The sequence below is a fragment of the Centruroides vittatus genome, unplaced genomic scaffold (genome assembly GCF_030686945.1).
Source record: "Centruroides vittatus isolate TY-2023 unplaced genomic scaffold, ASM3068694v2 contig_628, whole genome shotgun sequence".
Classification (NCBI taxonomy): Eukaryota; Metazoa; Arthropoda; class Arachnida; order Scorpiones; family Buthidae; genus Centruroides; species Centruroides vittatus.
The window spans coordinates 555,939-580,971 of record NW_027122385.1 but is presented as its reverse complement, the minus strand read 5'-3'; the positions used below and the strand labels follow the sequence as shown (position 1 = coordinate 580,971).

General features: G+C 22.6%; 1 protein-coding gene across 1 annotated transcript in view; it reads right to left on the bottom strand.

Moving 5' to 3' along the window:
- Window positions 1-25,033, bottom strand: part of LOC136979552 (synaptogenesis protein syg-2-like) — a 290,470-nt gene that overhangs the window by 61,602 nt on the left and 203,835 nt on the right. The window contains exons 3-8 of the mRNA XM_067275555.1: window positions 11,625-11,746; window positions 11,413-11,470; window positions 10,848-11,000; window positions 10,512-10,679; window positions 9,419-9,709; window positions 7,606-7,817 (exon numbers count right to left, since the gene is read on the bottom strand). Of these exons, the coding sequence (XP_067131656.1) occupies window positions 7,606-7,817; window positions 9,419-9,709; window positions 10,512-10,679; window positions 10,848-11,000; window positions 11,413-11,470; window positions 11,625-11,746 (1,004 nt within the window). The remainder of the gene's footprint in view (window positions 1-7,605; window positions 7,818-9,418; window positions 9,710-10,511; window positions 10,680-10,847; window positions 11,001-11,412; window positions 11,471-11,624; window positions 11,747-25,033) is intronic.

Here is a 25,033-nt window from a genome sequence, read left to right as displayed (position 1 = left end):
AACGAGATAAAATCAGAAATAAAAAATTTTCGAAATATATTATGTTAATAAACTTTATATCAAACTTCATACAAATTTATGCAAAATATGTAATTTGTTTTTTCATTTTAATGAAAAATGATGAAACAAATGAGTAGAATTTAAACAATTTCATGCAAAAATCAATTGCATACGCAAGTATAGTGTATTAATATAAACATCAAAACGGCGAGAATTATTTAAATGATTAACATTTTTAAGCTAGTTAATAGATAGATCACTTTTAGGATACTTTAATATTCGCATAACAAAAACAATAAACTGAATATGAACGTCTGAACAGCTAACTGTAAATAAACGAAAAACTTAAATAAATGTAATATTTCACATACTTAATAATAATTAAGTGTATACTTAACAAAATAGTGAAAAAATAAAATTATTAAAATGAAATTCAAATGGTCTACAGTTTCTACGGAATAAACAAGACAAAATTTCATTATTTAGAAGCCCGCCAGTACTCGAGTGAATAAAATCACTGAAAAACTAGTAGTTCAATAGTAAGCAATAGTTCGTGCCGCAGTAGGCTGGCCAAGAAAAGTTTACCGAATTTTCATCACATATCTAACATCAAACTAGGACCAATTTTCCATAAAAGTCCTTCCGGGAGGCCCTTGGCAGATACCCTATATGTTGTGTTGCATTGAATTATTAATCACTCCTCGAATTAATAAAGGATTTTGTAGAAAGTGTTGAAATGTTTACATAATATTGCATATTTCTACAGGCTGCTTTATTGATTGGCACACAATCTCAAAAATTATAGGAATGTTTTTAAAGAATATTCCATCTTTTCTTGAAATTGTTCTTCATTATTGACTAAATGCCGATAAACTAAATCCTTCACATGACTCAAAGATATGCTTTTTCTAAATTTCAACTTCTTTTAATGCTTAGCATGTGATTCTAACAGTCCTACTGTATACAGTATTTACTTACTTTTTCGGTTAATTCGACTATCGCAATCTGTGATATAAACTTTTCTCAAGATTTAAAAAATTCTCTCTCTAATTTTGGAATACTGTAAGTATTAACAATGAAAATTTTTTCTATCAGGCACATATTATCTTTTTTTTATTAGATTTTAAAAAACCTTTCAAGAGAATAATGAACACATCCATTTTTATGAAAAATCGATATAATTATTTTAGTTAATAAATAAGAAAAATTAAAATATATATAAATAATCTATATTTCATTTAAACAAAGAGATATTTTATACTTAATTGATTTATAACTTTCTTATATGTTTGCCTGATTTAGCAGATACCTCTAATTAGAAAACAAAACCGCCGGTCTCTTCATATTATTAAGATTATTGATGTATTTCGACCTTAATTAAGTGGACACTGCTAACAACGGGTAAAAATTTCTTATCCTTTCCATTCTCCAAAATATCTATAATTTAAGCGGAAAGTACAATGATCACATTATTCCTGTGTCTCTCATTTAGAAACATCATACTTGTCTTTGGTATTATTGTTTCTTACATTTTTCTTTGTGATCGTATGCTTGTCAACCGTAGATTTCGATTTAATTTTTAGATAGAACTCTGAAATTTCGCACCAAACATTGGTAGATTGACACCGGCATTTTTCCGTGCATAATGGACAAAAGGTATTAAAAGAATTCTGAACTTAGAGAATTTTGAAGAATGGAAAATATATTAGAAGCAGAATGAGTCGAATGATTCATATGCTGTAAAAATTGCAAAATCTTATTTGGAAAAACCTATATAGCGTAATCAGCAATAATTCTTACATAGCATTCAGTAACTGCAGTTTTGAGTGTCATTCCACAACAAATCCTTATTCTATATTTCTGTAAGTTAACTAATTACTATTTTTAATTACTAAATTTAATATGAAATGTTACAGCGCTTAGAATTCAAATAAAGTTAATTAGTTATTGCATAAAAAATAGCCACATAATTTTAGTGATTCTTTGGCAATTTCTTAATTCTCTTGATATCATACATTCTTTCATCAAACAAAACAGGATTTTGATTTTTAAAAATTCCGTTGGGTGTTGAAAACATATAAGAAGATGTTAGTGGATGTTGTGTTAAAATTTCAAATCTGTAGTTACTAAACAGTAATATTAGAACTAATTTTTAATTTTAATACATTTTATGGAATATAGTTTTATGATGATACAAAATTAAAATTTTTTGACATTAGCATTATATATATATTTTATTGAACAACAGTAAAATATAACTTCAAGTTTGCAATAGACTAGGCGTAAACCATCAACTTGCTGAAATAATTGAAGAAAATCCTCTTGAGGCATGATATTAAAAAAGCATGATAACAGTCGTTTAAATAAAACCATTATTTTTACATGTAAAATACATCAAACAAGTAAATAAGATATTTTTATTTTTGTGAATTAAATACATAAAAATCATAGAAAATAAATCACTTAACAGGGAAGATGCATAAATTGATACTGGAAAGCAAGAAATAAAGAAGTAAATAGAAATAAAGAAATACGTTTAGAAAGAAACGAACAAAATAAAATTTTTGTTATTTATATCACTGGTTTTCTTTTTACTGCATTAAAGGATTAAGAAAAAATTCTAAATAAAATTTGTGAGATAAACAACTCTAAAATATGAATTATAAATTGAAAATTTATTTTAATTAAATTTATCTCAATATTTATATAAAAAAGAAACACAAATGTTACGCAATCTGGTTACTTTAGGAGTTATTCGTAATGTTACTTTATATAAACCTAAGACTAAAGTTATACCATTATGCCATGTTAAAAGAAAATAATATATATATACTAATAGAAGAGTAATTATGATCTAAATGGAATTCGGAAATGACATATCATTACAGTTCATATAGCTTGATTTACAATAATTTTGGTATTAAAATCATATTACATTTGTACTGATTTACAGATTACTCTAACGAGAATTATATGCAACACATAACCACTCAGAAATCAAACTATTAAACTATATAAATTAAAAATTAATATAACTATAAATTACAATAACTTTTAAATAATATTTAACAATATACTCATGTTGTTATGAATACTGTTAAAAATATTCCTACAAAATAATTTATGTCAGATTTGTAAATTTTTCATTATTCAATAATTAATTGAAATCTTTAATGTATTTATTAAAATATCGGTATTTTAAAGATTTTGGATAATAATAATAATTTAATTTAAAATTCAAATAGTTTTAAATCAGGGAAAACATTTATATCCTAGTGTCATTATACATCAAATCATTTCTAATGGAATATAAATTGATAATCTCTATAAATCTACTAAGATTATACTTAAGCTATCAAATTAACAATTAGAAAGTTTTTGATAAGTCTCCAGAGTCTATATGCTAGTTGCAACTAGAATGTGTGCCAATATTAAATTTTAAGTTGTTAAGCATTGCTCGAATAACCTGTTTAAATCATGACTTTTGGCATATGGCCAATCGAATTTCTTATTAAAAACAATCTAAAAAATAATACATTAAATCTCGAATCTTTTTTAAAATTAAGCCGATGACATCTAAGAATAAAATCATATAAATTATAACTTAAATGATTTTTATAATTCCATTATTATGCTTTCATTATTTGCAAATCTATTTTCTATATCTTAGTTAATATTTTGCAAACAAAATTTTAAAGATTAGCTTTAAACACTTGTGTTACATAATAAGCCTCAATAGGAAGCTTTTCTGATGAATATACACAGCAAAATTTCTCTTAACGGATACTTCTCTATGACGGACAGTTTTTTTGATTTCGTAAGTGTCCTTTATAGAAGATTCACTGTACATAATACTTTTTATAAAGATAGCTGTGTATTAACCTTTTATCCTGAAGACAAATTAAATTTATTTATAATTAATTAATTAAGAATAAACCGTATAAGTTAATATAAATTTCTCATAATCTTAAATTATATCGCCATAGTTTAATTATTGAAAAAAATTTATTTTCTGTAAGTTCGTAATAAATCGAAATTTAAAATAACATTTAAAAAAAAATTATAGTTATTTTGAATTTAAGAAAGAAGAGAATATTAATTTAGAAACTTTACAAATTTTACTATTACTCGGCAATTTTTACATTATTACTATCAGATAAACACGGCTTTGCTGAGTGAAAAGTGATAAGGACAAATATTAAAATTAAAATCGCATTAAAAGTTTGATTATTTTACTATTTTTATGTTTATCACGAAGTATCAAGAGGATGAAATCAGGAAAAGTAGTGGGGTATAATAACGGATATTTTCCGCGAGGTCCTACAGAGTAACTGTGTAAAACTTGATGAAGATCGATCAAAGGGTTTAGGAGTTAATAGTTCAGATTTTACGGGAGTCTGTATTTCCGCAAGATCTTAGAGAGTAACTAAGAAAAATTTAGGGAAGTCGATCAAAGGGTTTAGTAGTGAATAGAGGACAGGCAGTATATTAGATATACATAAATTATTTATTTCTGCCAAAATAATCAATCATGAATTTTCTAATTAAAACTACTTCAATGATTTTTTACAAGATAAAAAAGTTATACAAATAAATGTACTTGTACAAAATATATATGTTGTATTATTTTGTAATAATCTGTATAGATGTATAAAGTAAATTTAAAAATATATTACTATCTAAAAAATATTTTTGATAGCTTTTGTTGGAAAACTTCAGACTTATTTCTTTCATAAATTTTAGAAATAGGATTGAATTGAATCTAAACAATTTTTATTTTACGTATGAAGTTACTCACGCACATGCTTAATCGAATTTCTCATTTTCATTGTACAGAATTTGAAAAGAAATTGATAATACATTTATTTATTTCCACTAATGATTACCAGTAACGGTGAATAAGTGTTTATTTATTGATCATTTTCATCTTAATCATTTGTTCAATAGAAATAAATTCAATAAAATTTTTAATTCCACTATAATAATATTAATAACTTTCATCTTCATTACTTTATCAATATTCCTCTCATTTTGCATACCTGAATATTATTCTTTAAAAAAGGATAGTTTAACGCCAAATTAAATCTTTATTAATAAGAATATATGGAGAAACATATAACATATTACATTTGTGTCTATCAATTATGTGATTTCCGGTTATTTAATAGAATATGATGTAATTTAAGGTAGCGTGCTAACTCATATTTTCATTAAATCAATTACATTTCCTGTCTCAAACTTTGAAATGTAAATTTTAATCAAATACAAGATCATATTAAATCTAAGAGATAAAAGTAATATCAATGTTTAAATCAAAATCTATTCCACTTATATTTTGCAATTTAACAGAATATAGAGTAATTTCACATAAAAAAATATAGTTATAATTGCTATATGTTATTTTTGTTCTTCAAAAATTGGTTTTTTCAGATTATTCTTAAGAGAAATAAAATTTCAATAGTTGACAGACAAACAAGAAATGTCAACCATAAAGTTATCAAAAATATTTGTGACATAATATTTTATTCTATATTTTATAATGTTGTTAGTTATATAATTAAAATTAATATTAAAGTAAAATATAGTCTTTAAAATACAGAATATAAAAAAATAAAATTGTAAATAATTAAGAATTAAAATGATTAATAAAATTATAATTATTTGTGTAATAATATGATAAGTAATATCTTTTACTGTTCAATTAACTGTGAAATGAAAATAATTAAAAAAGCAATGCCTGTAAATATAATTTTAAAATAAATAAATTAGGAGGAAGAAAAATACGTATTTCTTTTCTAAAAATATAATCATAGTATAAAAATTTTATTTTATAATTTATTTATTAAAAGAATAAAAATAGAACTATAAGTAGAGATACATAATACATTTATACAAACTGTGTGATTTTAAATGTGATATGAGTGAATCCATACTCTATATTCAAATCATACTCATTTATCTGTATCAACATCATTTAAGGAACATCTTTGATGGTGAATTCCAAAAGATTTCTTTTACAAAATAATAATTATACATGTAACAACTTATAATAAAAATGTAGATAGTTGCCAATTACGTTTTTTATTTTAAGTTGTTAATATTAAATAAGAATTTTAGTATTGAAATACAGTAAATCTTCATAATACTTTTAATTTCCGGAATAGTAATCATTAGAATTAATCGATCTGTTGAAAAGAAATAAGAATTCGAATGAAATTTTTTGAAAAATTTTGTAACATTCTTTATACACAATTTTCCTTATAGCTCCATTTTATAATGTAAATAAGAATTTGTTAGAATATTTTATCATAAACTCGTAAATTTTAGAAAATAACACAAAAAGATTAATATTAGTAAATATAAAATTTACATAATTTACTTAAATATGAGAATTATATAAATTTATGATTTAAATTTACATAGGTCAAATTTATATATTTATACGTATAATTTTGTCAAATCCTTACTAATTTTTAAAAAAAATTTAAATGCATTTCTTAAATTAATAAAGAATAAAATATTTACGTAAATAGAGAGTTGATTTGACGCAAAAAATATATTTACCCTGGCTTTTATTTTTATTTTATTAACTTTTAAAAAATTCAGAGATACTTTAAGAAAAACATTTTATTTTATAGTTTTATTTTTTATTATATTAAATTTGTTAATATTTAAAAACATTGAAGCATGTAGCAGTTAATCTAATTATTTTTGATGACAATTTTAATAATAGCTTAAAAAATTAATAATAAAATAATCGATGTTAGATAATTAAAATTAACATTTTATTGTGGTAATTTATCACTCCAATTTATTTAGATAATTTTGAATATATGTACCGGTACAATATTTTCAAGAAATTTTGTTTTATAATATTGTATTTTCATTAGCTTGAGTAGGGTATGTGCAAAATCTAAAAATAAAAAAAATTCTCTTTATATTTCCAAGATCAATATTAAGTATATTAGGATAAGAGTAAGGAAAAATTTTAAAATGTTGTGAAACTTTAAAAGACAATCGTTAAACAGCGTTATCGCATCACACTTGTTATTCTACATCAAAAGTAGCGGCTTAGATATATATTCAAGACAAAACATCTTAGAAGTAAGTGCGATATTATAAAGAAGCTTAAAAAGTGTCATCTAAATTCAAATACTAAAAATCCTAAGTATACGTTTTGTGAATTGTATATATATCGAACGTCTTGTGTAATGTGAATAAAAAAAAAAGAAGATAAGAAATTGAAAAATAATTATGTAATTTAACAATAATTTAAAGCATTATTACTTTTTGTTGATGAAATTTCAAAAAATATATATATATTTTAGCAAGTTTTTTTATACCTTTCTAAAAATAATTTTAATATAAAAATATTTAGTAAAGCTAATTATAAATCATTACTACAAAAGGGTATAAATTTTTATTGTTTTTTAAATAATAGAACAAAATAAAGCATTTAATTATTGTTAAAGCAATAAAAAGGGGTGGAAGAGAAGTTTGTTTTTAATAGAATTACTTTTTAAACTTATAAAATTTATAATATTTAAAATTTAATTTTTAAATATTATAGAGATTTCTATCATTCAGTTAAAGACAAGAATTTACCTGCCTGGTGATAGTGAGGCTGAGATTAGAAGAAGTCATCCATCCGTCTGGTGTTTGATACGTCTCAATTTCTGTAGACTTCATGATATTATTATCTACAACCCAAGACAGTTGTGCAGGAGGATTGCTGTAGTCACTTTGACAGCTAAGCACGATAGTTTCTCCACGACGAGCTTCCGAAGGACCGCTAATAGTCAAGTTCTTTGGACCGACTGTCAAGAGAAGAGTAAAAACGTTCGTCATGAGTTTTTTTTTTCTTTTATATGTGCTTTAAAAGATTTTCTGTTTTAAGTCAATCTTTTAAAAAGTATTTGAAAGTGTTTTCTTTTAACGAAATTGAATTATTTTTATAACGATAAAGAAAGTTACTTCATAAGTTTTGTAAAAGAATTCTTTTAACTTACTTCTTTTTTCTTATTCAGAATAGCAAAGTCAGTTCTAATGTAAAATCAAAGAAATTGTTCTAGCGAACTGAATTTAAAGAAAAAATTGTTTTATCGTTTACGTTGAACTAATCTTTTTTTCGTATTTCCATTATTTAATCATTTCTTAAGGGATTATTTAATATTTAAATTTTTGTATTGTTTTGAAGCGAACTGTCATCAAATAAATGCTTTTCTTTCCTTTCATAAAGCAAAGAATTTCATTTTAAAAGATCCAGTAAATGATCAAGTTTATTTCTGTTTAAAAACATTCCTAAACTTAAAACAAAGAAGAAAACTAAACATAAAAATTCAAATATTATTTAAATTTAATTTTAGTTTTTAATTTTTTGGAACCACTTTTCTTTTCATTTTCTTTTAATAGTTTAATATTTGTATATTGGGCTAAATATAAAGGAAAAGAACGTCTTCGTTCATTAAAAATACAATTAGGCTTACAATCAAAAGAAATCTAAATTAGTTTAAGTATATTAACATAGTCATTATAGATGAACTTTGTATCATACGCACGAATAATTTTAATAGTTCCTGAAAGGGGTAATTTTTAGATAACCTTATTACCTTCTCAACTTAAGTTCCCTTAAAACAATTAAGTGAGAATTTAACAAAATTCCCATTAATGCCTTAATTGCAAATTGTTTTTCACATATTACTATAAAAAATATATAAACCACAAATTTTTTGAACCGCAATGGATAATTTATAGTTTTTATGAAGTAATTAAATCTCCATTATACGGAAATTTATGGAACAAAAGCGTTTATAAGTACTTTGCAATAGGCAAGTTTAATAATGCTGAAGGCATTTGTGATAATAAAGGTAGTACCAATTAAGTTATGCTTCATAGCACCTCAGGTAGCTTCAGCTTCAATTAAACACGATCAAGCCATTGTTTAGTTTATTGCTCTTTGTTAAATACTTCTTTTATTCCAAAACTATCGGGAAAAGAAAGATTGTATTATCTCATGCCAATATAAATTATATAGGAGAAGTTTATGAAAGGCAAAAATTCAAATTAATTAAGCCCTAATTAAGAAACTTTATCTCTGTACGAAACTGGATGATGATCTCCAAGTAACCTCCCTACACACTTTTCATTTTAAATAAACCGTGACCTTTTCTCTAAATTTAATCTATAAAATTTATGCTGCTGTTTAAAGGATAAAGTTCTACTATTGCATTAAATATACTGTAATTATTTTAAAATATTCATAATTATTTTTAATAATAATCATTGAATATTGCAGTTACTTACTATTGATGTATTATTTTTCTATAAATGAATTATATCTCAGTTGTTTTAAATAAATAATTTCTGCCTGCATCATAATATAGCTATTAATAAATAAAAAGCCAATAATAATACTTACATAAAACTCTAATAGTAACAGACTTTTTCATAGGTTCTTTTGTAAGCGCATTAGAAACTTCACAACGAAAAACAGCATTATTGTCCTCAATTCCTGCAGTAAAAGTGAAAGTATTTGTTGTCTCGTAACCAGTACTTGAGTGTGAAATATCTATTAGTACGTCGTTTCGGTACCAAATGATACGAGGAGCAGGCTTTCCACCTCGAGATATGCAAACAAGTACTACTGTGTCTCCCATTTGAACTACATCATCGTCTTGGTAACCCTGGATTATTGGAGGACTTGGAGGGACTATAATCGTGCAAAACATATTATTTTTACATTTTCGACAATTTATATTTTTTAATCCAAATCAATTTATTAAAATGGTTGATTGTATTAAATTCTAAAATAAAAAATCAAAGCTAAATTTAATGTTTTTTTTAAAATTTATATAGATAGATAAAACTATATAAGAAACGTACAGGATAAATTATATTTTTAAAAATTATAATTATTTTCCTACACATTCTTTAACAAACAAGAAAATTCGATTTTCAATCGATGTTTTCGTGTTCAGTCACTTAACTTCAATTCCCACAAGAGAAGAGGCACCAAGATTTTTGACGACGAATAGCAGTAAATCATTTGAATTTTTAATTAACCAATATTTACTTAAATGTGTATAGGTTAGCATATATCTTTTATGAAAAGCATATAGAACAATTTCTATCCCTGATACTTCTTTCTTGTAAATAATTTTAGTAGAGCAAAGATTTTGTTATCGATATTCTTTTCTAACGTATAGCATTCATTTTCAATGGATCGGTTCCAGACAACCACAGGTTTGTCAGTAGTTAATCTTTCCACTTGTTTTCGCTAAGCTTATAACTTTTAAATAAGTTTTATATTAAACATGTAATATTAAATTTAATTTTTATTAAAAAATACAATATATTATTATTAATATATTTGCATAAATAATACGGTGTATATGTATAAATATTTCCATCGTTCTTATTTATTTTAAACTCTAATGTAATTACTTTTAACTTGTATATTATAATATTATTTTATAAACTGATATTTCCCAGATTCTCACAGATTTACTTACACAAAACTCCGACAGCAATTGTTGCTCTAAGTGGTTTCTCTAAAGCAGGATGAAAAGCTTCACACGTGTAGGTGGTTCCACTTTGTTCTAATTTAGGATACAATGTTAAGGAACTGCTCGTTATAAAACCTTTCTCTTCGTCTATCGTTACGGATATTTTTGTTGCTTCTAGTTTGTTGGAAAAAATCAACTTTAAAAATTTATAGTTTACTAACTTAAAATATATAATATAAATAAAAATTTAGCAACCTCTATTTAGTTTAAAATAATTAAATAATAATAATTTAGATATTTACATAAATTAATTTAATACGAATAAAAATACGATGAAGACACCTGGTACAAGCTCTACAGATCTTCTGTACCATTTCATTTCCACAGGAGGTTTGCTTCCTCGTGTTTTACATGTTAAAACCAATCTCTGAGACTCGCGAACCATAACTTCTTCTCCATCTGGAAGGCCATTAATCGTCATGTTTTTGGGCGGAACTGGAATAGAAAAAAGAATATCGTTAAATGCGTTTATTTTCATCAAGACTTCAGACTTGAACATTACTCAAACTTGTGAATGGTAAATAATATTAAATTTAATATAAACGCTTGTTATAAATTCTATATGTTTGTATTTTTAATCTAAGCACTTATCTTATGTAAACATTAAACAGAGTGTATACATTTAAATAAAGGTAAATAATAATAAATTTTAAAGATATTCAACTCAAAGTTAAAACTCATAAATATTAAGATTTAAATGTATGAATACATTATTATTTATCAAAAGTCTGTGCAGAAGTTAATTAATATTATATATACCGCAAAATAAACATTTTAAAAATATTTATTAATACTTTCAAGATATTGATTATTAATAATAGATATTTAATGAATTTTAAGTACTTACTTACAACAGTTAACCGAGCAGCGGCTCTAATTGGTTTCTGATTTTTACTTGGACCAACCTAAACGCGAATGAAATCTTTTCAAAATTCTATAATTATCAGTATATAAAATACATAATTCCCAAAATAAAAATAATAATATATTTTTAAAATATTTTGTTATAAAATAATTAAATAATTAGTGAAAATGTTAAAAATATAAACATTTATTTACCTGACATTGAAACTCTGCTTCATCTTCTAAACGAACATTTTCTATTCTAAGGTTATATACACCTTGAACTGTATTTAGTACCATAAAATATCTCGGATACCCAGGAATATTACGTTCAAAACCTTTAAAAAATTCAAAATATATATTTTCTAATGTAGGCTAATATTTAGTTTTTCAGGAAAAATATTCTTGGTAATTACAAAGTCAATATCGATTCAAAACATTCCTGTGGAAGCTTTGAATGCATGATTACTTTATCAACACTAAGAGGTCATACATATTCTTTTCCCTTACCTTTTTAAATTTCATCTTAAAATTTATGCATTGGAAATAAGAAAGTTTTGTTTTTATGTAATAAAAATTGACTTTCTGTAAAACTTGTTTTCTTTTTAAGATATTTTTTAAATTTTAAAAATGCAAATGGCAAAAAAACAAAATTCTGTATCTTATAAATGATGTTTTGATAATAAAGGTTATCTTTATTGTCGTAAGAATATATATATTCCCTCGATAATAATCTAAAAAGAATAAATGCATTATTTAATAAAAACTATAATTAAAAATATAATTATTTAGTAAAGTTAAAAAATAATATTTATAAATATTTTCATTAAAAATACTGTATAGCATCCACATAATTAGATTTTAAATAAAAACTTGTAAACCTTCTCTGTTACTTATAATTTATTTATTCTTATTTGAATAAACGTAGAAAGTATTGAAGATAGAGAAAACAATATGTAGTATTAAATAGAATTATAAATATGTACAGTTTTTCTTCCAAGAAACACGTTACATTTGTAAAATTTAATTTTATTTACTCACTAAAAAAGTATATAAATTATAACAGGTATTTTCTTTAACAAATTATTTTAAATTAAAAAAAACGGATTTTAGTTTGACATAAATTAAAGATCAAATTAATTTAAATAGAAAGAATTATTAACGATAATATTAGAATATGATTAATAATAATAATTGAAACCTAACAGCTTATATTCAAAGAACAATTCTAGCATGTCTAAAAGAATTAAAAATTTATTATAACTTTATAGAATTATAATAATGGAAATGGATACAAATTCATCACTTTCATTTATATAAGTAAAAATGAATATAGATGGTTTTAGACGTACAATTTTTGATGCTGTAATGTTCCATATATAAATTGGATGTGTCTATTATTTAGTTTCAAGTCTGTCTCCATTACTTTCTTGGATGCAGAAAACTACTTAAAACAAAAATAATTACGTTTATTTAAACTTGATTTTCACAGATTAATTTTTTTTAAATTTCTTGGTGAAGTTATTCAATTATTTTCGGAAATACTATACGTTCCATAATCAGGCTGACAGAGGCTCCGATTCAATATTTTGTGGCCCCGTGTCCGACTCTTTATAACAGCGATAAATTTTTGGATATTTAGGTAAAATCCACATTTATTTTACTCTAAATTATAAAATTTATAAAACTGTGATAATTTATTATTTTTTTAGATTTCTGAATCTTATTAAGACCAGATAATTTGTTCCCCTACCCAATTCTCGGAGATCCTGACCGTAAATTTATTATTATTGTTACTATTTTAGTAATTATTTCTCGGTTCACTTATAAACAGATATAAATTACACTGAGATATCTGAGATATCTTTAAAATTTTTCTAAATAAAATGTTTATATATTTCTTGTTTATTACTAGATTTACAAAAAAAAAGAGATTTTCTTTAGCGGTTTTTTATTACCATTATTCCATATTGGATTCCGTTAGAATAAGTGATAAACAACAAGGAAATTAAGTAGTTATCAAAGAAATAGAAGAATTCTGCCGTTTATAAATGATTCTCGAGATATTCAGTATTAAACTAAACTAAAATAACATTTTATAATTCAAAAGCCTTCATAAATAAAAAACAATAAAAAATTTTTAGAACATCAAAGATTATTTGTTCACGCTATAGGAGCATATTCGAACAAATGATTTGAAAATTTATTTACAATTAAATTTCAAAACAGATAATTCTATAATATAAATATAATAATAAGATGAAAAATACTCGCGTGTATCATTTTAACGTATATTCTGTCTGCTATTTATGTTTTTGTCAATACCTTAATCATTAAGAAGTATCTAACTAATGATTTTCTGATAAACCTTTAATTAATGAATTAGAATTTTCTTTTATTACGTTCATCCATTACTAAAAAACAAATAAAGTAAATATTTATATTTCTTAAGTGTAATTTTCTTTGCTATAAGAAATTTGTTAATTAACATAAAAACAAACATTAAAATGTTTGTTTTTATGTTAATTAACAAATTTAAAAAAACATTATAACAGAATTAATTGGATAAGAAATTATTATCAAAACTTTATTAAATTGTGTTTTATTCAAGTATTGTATTATACTTCTATATACACACCGAACACACACACACACATATAATATACTGTTTATACACCGAAATTCCGATTATTCACGCTAATTTGTGCACAGAAAACACGGATAGCCTTTTAAACTATAATCAAATTAATCAGAGGTTTTAAATGTACTACAGTATATATACACCCCAGTTCCGTTAGTAACACGATGCAATTGTGACTCCCAACTTTCTCCTATGTATAATTCTCACATTTTTTCCAAATTACGAAATTTTAATTTTAGAACTTGAAGGATATTTTTTCAAATCTGTTGCTTATAGTACCTACTTCTCATACTGCAAATAATATTCCAGGACTAATGACTTTCGTCCCTTAGAATTGAGAGGGACGAAAGTGAGGAAGGGAGGAAAGAAAAGATGAATGGTGCTTGAGATACGTTGTCACTTTACATAATTCTAATATTTTCACTATGCACGGATAATCGGGAATTCATTATAAATATAAGATAAATAATAATATTAAATATGTAAATAATTAAGACAGCAGTTTAGTGTTAATGCTTAAATGACTTTTGTGTCATTCTGTGCTCTTAATAGGTCATATAAAATGTATTATTTATTTAGAAAAGTTAATTAATAGAATAAATTACTAGATATGAATTTTAAATAGAAATATTTTGTATAAATTATAATCTAAATTAATTTATTTAACTTAATAATAAAATGTGCATTATAACATATTCAAGTTTAATTTCATTTGTTTTTATTTTTAAGTTCAATACCTAACCACACGCATCTTGAAATGTAGGGTTAACTGAATTTTTGATATAAAAATAGTTTTTAGATAACTTTAAAATAACAAGAAAGGAAACATAATAAAATAAGAAAAAATGACGTTGTCATATATTTATCTTTTACTCATACTCATAGTTTTTTCCTTCCTTTATACTATGTTAATTTGTTGAAAGAAACAATAGAGCTGATAACGTCTAAAGTAATTCGAATAAATATGTATAACTGCTAAATATCATAAGCTTATATATGCCCATGGCTCATAATCTACATATATATAGCAGATTATAATAAGAATGTAAATGTTTGTAAAATTTAATATTATCAAAAATTTTATTAAGATACCGATAAAGACTGATTCTATAATTTACATTTATTTTATTAATTAAATAGCTTAATAATTATTTTAATTACAAAACTTTGCAATCTTATATTTTAATATTATTAATTTTTTCTGGTTTAAACATTTAAAAATATTTAAAATAAGATCATTAAAAAATATCTCCATTTCCTCTTTTAATTTCTTTCAAACTTATTTTTTAAATTACTAATTTTGAAAAACATTAAAAAGCGTTTCAATTACTCAAATTAAAAATTATCTTCAACTTTAATATTATTTAATTTGAGAAATTTTTCAGAAAATGTGTATAAAAATTCAATTTTTTTTATAAGTATTTATTCAGTTCGCATTAAATAGCTGCTTATTTATTAATTAGATAAAAGTAAGTTTTTCAACAATTTTTCACTAATTTTTTATTGGAGACTGAAATAAAAATTAAATTTATAGTTTTCTAAAAAATTAAGTTTTTACCCTTGAAGAAGAAACGATTCTTATAAAATACTTTCTATAGCAATTTTAAAAATAACTGACTGTAGAATCCAAAGAGATCTTTCTGCCAAGTAATTCAGATCTTACATCATAAGCATTGGAACGATATAGGAATTATATCATTCATATAAGTAGTATATTTTTTGAATGGTTTCAGAGATAGGACTTTGCCACTGATGCTCAATCATGACATACTGAAAAATATTACCTCCTGCTACTAGACGAAAAAGTTTTATTGATATTGCAATATACCTTATACCATGTGTTGGATTTTTTCCTGTTATATTTTTATCACTTTTTCTTTTGATGAAATTCACAATACAACAAGTTCAATATATGAAATGTAAGAAACTCAAACAGTTTAATGCCCAAGGGAAAGTATAAGAGAAAGTCCAGTTTACCGGTTTTTCGAAAAATATCAGCTTATGTTTTTGATTTGCCAGGTTTCATTGTTTTCCACGTTTTTCTTTTGTTTCAAATGAAAATATTAGAATTATATTTTGACCATTTCAAAGAAAGCTCTTCTTAATGTTTTGATACCTAAAATTACTGTATTTAATATATTTAATACTTAAATTTTTTTATTTTATGTATTTAATACTTAAATTTTTAAAAATTAACATCACTTATTAATCAATTTGATTTAAAAAAAACATTAGAAATAATAGGAAATTTTTCTAAATATATTGCCAAATTACTTTAAAATTTTAGATAAAATTTTTAAATGAAGTAAAATTTATAACGTTATTTACAATTAAAATTTAATAAATTTACTGTTATATTTTTATAATCAAATAATACTTATTCAATTATATAGAATAGCTGTGAATATTTTCTTATATTAATTTATTAATAAATGTTATAAAATATTTTTACACTTTACTCTTTTGCATTGTTGGAAATTTGTATAGTAGGTTATTTTTTTAAACAATTTAATTTTTATAGATTTTAAAGATTTAAAGAAAAATCTTTACGTTATTTTATTTTCCTTTTATAAAGATTTATCATCCCTTAAATATCCAACCCAAATTTTTCATCTTTTCTTTTTGTCATTTTAGCAACTTAAAAAAGTTTTGAATAAAAAACAAATGTATTTTTAAAATGTGAATTCTAAAAGTGTATGGAATTTATATAGCTATTTTTTAAAAAAAAAAAATAGAAAGGTTTTAAGTTTGTGTATTGAATATTTTATTTTTCTATACATCATTTGAATCTATGAAATCATAACAATTTCAAAACATCTAAATTTTGGGTTTCACAAAGAAATTCTTATAAATTTATTGCCTAGATTTCACTAGAGAATTTTATTCCAAAAATTTTATCTACTCAAAATAATAATAAAATTATGAATATATTCGATCTATTTATTTTCAAAATCAAGATTAAATAAATAAAAAATATTTCGTATTATTTTATTTTATTTAAAAAATTATTAAATTTATCATAAGAAATTCTAAAATTATTAAAATTAGAAGAAAGTTAACTACAAAATAAATTTATTTAAATTGTAATTTAAATGAAATATTCAGAAATCTATTGTTTTAAATCTTCAGTGTCATTTTTCAAAAGGAACAAACGAAATATCGAATTATATTAATAAATAGCTTTTAGCTATAATTAATGCGATGATTTTTATTTTTCTTAAAGTGCTAGAAGAATTTTCGAATAATTGTGATTATTTTATAAATATTCGCAAATTAGTTAATAATTTTTATATAAGATCTCTTAAAATAAATCATTGGAAACAATTAGAACAAAGTACAACAAATAACTTCTTTCTATTTTAAAGCAAATTAGAATAAACATCTCTGACAGCAATTAAAATATATCTTGTATAAACTGTAACCGTAAACGTAGTATTGAAGTAAGAGATAATTTTATAGTTTTATGTATATAAAAGGATTGCTTTTGCAATTTTACGAACGAAAAGAATATGAATAATTTATGAATTTCTAAAACATTTTCAGTGAAGTCCAAACTCCTTTGACAAAGAGATCATTTATAACTTAGTAAAATGTAATTTTATGGGTTCATTTTCAAACTAAAAGTAGATTTCATTGCCTTTAAAACCAAAAATTTCACAAATTTTGAAATTTTATTTTATATTAATCCTTATAAAATTCTGCATTTAAATTTATATTAAATAAAGAATAAGTTAAATAATTATATTGCTTAATTAATTAATTAAAATTATTAGTATTTTGTTCATTACTTTAGTCATATACTCCTTCATAAGATTTATGTGAAAGTCTTTTCATTACTTTACTGGGATGCATGATGATGTTGTAAGTCTAGCGGTTCCTCATAAAATTCCAAAAAGCTTTCGTGCTTCTCACGTTTACTAACTATCTTATCTTACTTTTAAGAAAACTTGTAAAAATTGTACTATTAGTTCTAGTTCACTATTATGCTAAAATTTTTGGAAGCTATCCAAACCGGAATTACTTTTATCGAAGACCAAACTTTTTTTTGAGAAGGTTTTTCAAATTTTGTTATGATATTAAATATCTTCTATTTTTTACTGATTGCTTATAAAGAGTTAAAATAATCTTTATAAATAATAATATATTTTTAAACATTTTAAAAATAGTTTATTACATTTTTAGAAAATATGAAAATCTTACATCGAGAAACTTTTAATATAATAGCTTATTGAAAATACGATTTATCTGCTTAATATATATTGTTTTCCCAATGTTATAACTGTGTAAAGTGCAGTATGATCTAAGGACTGAGAGATTAGTTTCCATCATAAACGATGACTTGCATTTATCTCTGAAAGTCATAAAAATATACGAATAAAATTAATAAAAAAAATAAAAACAGTATTTTCATCACGTATAGAAAAAAGCTTAATTTATGTCACTTTTGTATAATAATTTTTACATAAAAAACTGTTTTGAAGACGCATCTAAGTCTGGGATCTAAACCAAATAGCTCTAGTGACCCTTCTCAATGTAACATAATTTACATAGAATTTGAATTAAATTGAAATATGATTTATTTCGAATTTAAAATCTAATTAAAATAATTACAATTTTATAAAATAAAATAAAATGACTATAATGTAAGAAATTATGTTAATAAATTGAATATTTGAAAATACATTCCAAATGCTTAAATATTCTTTAAAATTTAAGAAACTTTTGCTTGTTTGGAAAATATAAAATTTGTAATTCAATTTTACTCATACAATAATGTTTTTGGAATAATTCAAGAAAATATTTATAGTTTTGAAAATTTATCTTACAAATTATTATTTTAAGATAATTATATTTATCAAATAATTAAATATTTGTAGTATTTTTGTTTTACATGTTTTATGATTTAGTTCATAATTTTCAATACACAACAATTACTATTATAAAAATATTCTGGAAAATTAACTCTTAATATTTCTTAAAATTATTTGTATATACAAGAAACTTCACTTAGGATATTTATATTCTAGTTCTTTATATGAATATACCTTTAATTCTTTTTACGTGTAAAACAGATTAAGTTGTGCCCATTTAAAACTTCATTTACTTTTTATATTTAGTTTTGTCGTAAGATACATTTGTGTTTTTAAGCAAAATTTCCTCCACATTTTATTTTCAAAAGAAATTTTTTTACCAGAATAAATTTTAAAAAAGTATAAATAAATTAATTATCGATCCTACTCATAAACAAAAGTAACTTTTCTCTTTCATTTTTAATTAACGTAAACTAAGATGAAAATATTTTAAAAATTTTATCGAAAAGCCAATATTTAATCAGCAGGTAAAACAATTTTATTAATATATTGGAAAAAAAACTTCTAATTATTTAACTTGATATTTTTGTATAAAGATCTTCGTATTTTAATTAATAATATTTTAATTTGATAAACTTTAAACAGATTTGTTATAATTATCAAAGATTTGATGTGTTATTTTAGACAAGAATTATTAAAATTTAAATTATTTTCTTAAAATAAATATACTTAAAATTATATTAAATTATATTTTTTAAATACAGCCGAACTATAGTTGATTATTTTATAGTATAAAACAAAACATGTATCTCTAGATCACATTAAATGCATCATTCACGGTTTATGGTTATCTACGTATGATTTCAAACTTATAGATTTGGTCGTATCATTTATACTCGTTTTCAATATCGTCATAATGTTATCATATAGTCAAGATAAGAAGGATGAAGAATGGTTACTAACGATGAAAGAGTGAACTAAATGACATCAAAATGTCCTTTGTATAAGCAGTTCTAATGTTTCTAAATAAATAGAATATTTTTGGATTTCTTTATATTATTTTTCATATTTCCATTACTTTATATCATTTAAATCTTCATACTCTTCTAAGTCTAAATCAGATAAAGATTTCTTTAAATATTTTAAAACAAAATTTAAAAACAGAAAAAATAATAAATTGAAGAAAACTAAAGCTAAAATTTGCAAATGAAATTATAAGGTCTACTTTTTTTAAAAATAACTCAATATAAATAATTAAAAACACCAATAGAGTATCATAAATTTAAATATATTATTTTTATTTAAATTATATTTTTATTTCATTTCATTTTTCTTTTAAAATTTAATGTATAGTATATTAAATATTTATGTTAACATTTATTTTATTTTATAATTTATTTAAGTTTTTAAATTTAATTTACAACTTTAGAAAGAACTTTTTCAATACTTTTTACATCAATAATGTAAAATATACAATGTTTATATGCTATCACAAATAAAGATTTATTAGTTAATAATACAAGGTAAACATTATAATGTCTAATAATTTTATTTAATTATATTATATTATTATATGATAGATCGAAAATATCTGTAGTTTAATTTGGTTATGAATATCGATATATATATATATATATATATATAGAGAGAGAGAGAGAGAGAGATTTTATTTGAGTGGTGACCAATATATAACATCTGTTCTACATTGAATGATAAGATATTAATTTTTCATGAATTCATGAATTGTTATTGATGAACAGTTCTTATCTAAGCTTTAACAATTTTATGAATGATAAAGAAATGACTAAAAATTTTTATTAAATATTTATTTGATAAACAAGCACCTTTTTATTGACTTATGTTACAAAACTCACAGTTAGCCAAATGTTAGCATAAATAAATTTTCTTGAAATTATTAGCTTACTTTAAGATACAGAGTTTGTGACAATTAGAAAGAGATTTCTTTCAATGTGCTTCTCTCATATCGATTACAATCTTGTGAAAATAGCTGAATCAATTAGTCATATGATATAATAGTGAAAATAAAAGTTTATATTATACAGCAAAATTCGAATAAAAATATATCTCCATAGAAATAAAGAATTAAAATTTAGATTATGAGATAAATATTCATAACTGAAATAAATTTATTTTTTACTTATCATACATAAAAGCAAAAAAAATCTTTAGACAATAATTATTTAAATTAAATAAAACTGAATAGAATTAAATAACTAATTTGTTGTATTGAAATTATTTATTTAATTGTGATATAATTCGAATTATAAACGTGTTGTAATCCGACATAAATTAAACTGAAAATACGAGCTAAAAATAAACTATTAACAGTAGATTTCAAAACGATATAGTATTTAATAATGTGCTAATGAATATTATAACTTGGAATTTGAAAATATAACAAAGCTAGAACAATATCATAAGGAAGAATTTCTATGCCGTATTTAACAATGTTTAATGGCACATACAGGCGAGCAAAAAAATGATAAATATAATAATAATATAAAGTAAATAACATATAAAAACATTTCGAAATGAACGGGTGGTGTTACAGCCTTAATATTTTCGAAGGGAGATATTAAAGAGGGGAAAAGTACATCATAAAGCTAAAAGTGAAAAAGTATATTATTTTATGATAAGCAAAAATCAAGATAAATCTTAATAACAAACATCCCGGTAGAAAATTTAAGATATTCAGCTTAGATTAACGTGTGAAAAAACGAAACTAAAAACAAAGAAGAAAAAGGAAGGATTAATATAAACAACAAAAAGCGAAGCACTCAACGAAGAGTCCTGAGGGATGACGTTGAGTAAAGGAAAATAAAAAAAAATAGTATTACATGAAAAACGAAAAAATCCAAATAAAAATTTTCTATTTATCTTTATTTAACATTTATTCAATCATTCTTTAAAATAAACGAATTAAATAAGTGAAGGATAAAAGCAATCAACGTAAAAAAGTTTTATATGATTAATTAATCATATTTAAGAAATTGAATATAATGATTGTATTTTTAATTAATTTTTTATATTAAATATGCAATAAGTATTCTAGTTACGGTTCTTTATTTATTAATATAATATAAATATATAATTGAAAAATAATTAAATTTGATAATAGAAAATAAATGTTTATAGAAATTAAAAATAAATTCATTAATATTAATAAAATGGAGAATTAATAAATCTATACGATGTCAAATATATAAAAAATAATAGTAAATTTGCTTATTAGTAATTGTTTTAAGTTTTATTTATTTTAAATTAATAATTAATTATAAAATTAATTAAGAATCACTGCTATAATTACAGAATTTGATAGAAATTATATATTTTAATATAAACAATATAATATATTAATTAACAAAATCATATTAAATATGAATAATTACTTTATTATTCTCGAAATTTATATTTTATTGGATACTTAATCTTAAATATTAATTTTAACTAATTAAAATAAATAGGTGTTTACGAAAATATTAATCAAGTTTCCGTTATTAATATCTACATTTTATTTCGTATTAATTATATTATTATATTCCATAATTATTTTCTGCATTTTTCAAGCAAGTATATAGAAAGTATACCAAAATGAAAAAGATCCGATGTAATATTCAGGTTAAAAAATTGGAAACGTATCAAGATTTTAGATACTGTAATAAATAACACTATCTTTTGCAATGGTAAATGATACAAAAACATAAAAGAATTCTAAACTTTAAAAGTATATGCTTTTCGATTTATTGACTAATATAAAAAGAGTTTATCTGTTCTTTTCATCAGAAGGATTTCTTCAGGCGGAAGTCCTTATTTTTATATAGCAGTAATCAGGTAACAAAAATGATCAGACTGCATTCACACAAGAAATTTAAGTAAAAATAGAGAATTTTTAACGACTAAGTTCATGAAAAGAAGTTATAATTTATATATGTTCTGAGATAGAAACAGGAACTTATTTATTCCTAACAGTTAAAGTAAACTCTACCGAGACACTCTTCTCATTCATATCAGTACTTCGAATAGTTAGATCCCTTTGGAGAAACGATACTAGACTGCTAAAGATGTAATATGCTGGACGATCGATGTGAGAATAACATTGTAAAAGGTAGCTAGCATCAGATACACTTACAAACAGGATGGAGAATTTAATTTTAAGCTTTGCTTTTACGCTTTCTATCATATTCTGTAATACAATGCACGTATGTGTATAAGAAATAATTCAACATTTATGTTTACATCTTTTAATTTACTTATGAAACGGTACGAGTAGCTCTATATAAACTTATTCTTTCTCTAAATAAACTGATTATTTGTTTTCAGACAATAAATTTCATTTAAAAAATTTAAAATGTAAGTAGCCAACTAGTTCTCACAGAGAACAAATAATAATTCATTTCCATTGCACAGAAAATTCTAAAAATATATTCTTTTAATTATAAAAAAATATTTTAATTAATATTAATTATGATTACGTGAATTAAAGATGCATAATATTAACTCATACATTTTTTATTGTATTAAAATATGTATAAAGAAAATAAATGAAGTTTAATTTACATCAATTAATGTTAGAATTATAAGCTTAAGTATCTAACTTGTTTACTTATTTATTAAATAAATAATAACCAATTTTTACTTGATTTGAAAAATATTTGAGATTATTTCTAACATTACACAACAAGTAATATTTATTTATATCAAAAAATACAGATTTTTGTCTAAGAATTCATTAATTATTAACAGGAGAAGCCTCAGGTATTTCACGCAGTGCGATAATATCTACAGTTCGAAAGTCTCATTATACTTTAGTAGGAGAAAGAAAAAGTGGTGAAAGAATCTTATCACACTTCTTTTGGGTATTTGGTCAAACGAAGAAGCTGGAAGAGATATCAGTGCTGCAGCAAATGAGCTGACAAATCAACCGGAAAAGCAAGGGATTGAAAGGATATAGCGTGTCTGTCTTCTATCGGATTGAAATGACTATGAAAATAATGCAATATATCCTCTCTATATTAAACTTCGATGAGTAGCTTAAAAGAAACGCTTAAATTTTCTAAAAATATATACTATCGCTATATATCTTATATCTTATAAAACATCTTTATAATTATTCTCATATTTATAAAGTTTCAGACAAAGAACACACACACACTCTCTCTCTCTAACTTATTAATAATTTACTCTAAAATAAATAATAAAGTTAAACAATGATAAAAATTTAATAAAAGACACAAAAATTAATAATCGAAAGAATTTTTAAATTTTAGTTTTTAAATCTAATCTTAAAATTAAATTGGAATTTTGAAAAATTGTTGTAAATTTTTAAAATAAATTTTTCTCATAATTAAACTCACAATCTCGTTATTATTTATTTATTTTTGTAAACATAAAAATATTGATCAAAATTTTACATAAAATATTTATCTTTGTTATTTTGTAATGTTTTTGTATATTTAAAAAATGATTCTATTTTACTTAATTACCGTTTGAAACTAAAAAAATTTCGCATAAAGATTATTTATTTAACATTAATTAAGTTAATTTAATTGTAGTTACGTGTTATAAATCGGCATCCTTTAAAAAAGTATTTGATTTAGTCTTACAAATAACTCTATCTCACACGTTTTATAACTTCATTTCCCTTTAAAATAATCAATAACTTGGCCATTTGATTAAAGTTTATTAATCAACACTTCTATAGTGCTAACTCTTGAATTTTGAAGAATAGCTTTTATCAATAAGTTGACAGCTTCCCTTCTTATAGCATATATTTAAAAAGTACTTTAATTTGGAATAAAGTTTTATTACAAAATTTTGATATTTAAGAACTATAGAAAAAATAAACAATGATTTTCATTCAAAAGTAATCATAAAACTTGTAAAAATTCATGATTGTTTAATTTTTTGTGCGCCAAATACTGTTTATATACATAAATATTCTTTATAATGTCTATTTGATATCTTCCACACCATTAATATACGGATGTTATCATAATATCGTATTTTAATAAATTTAGTAAACATTAAGAAAGGAACGTTGTATAGATTCTTAATAAATTGATGTGTTTATAATTAAATATATACCTAATTACTAACTAATTGTACAGCTACTCTTTATATTTGGACAAGTCTTTGTAATACTTATTTTACTT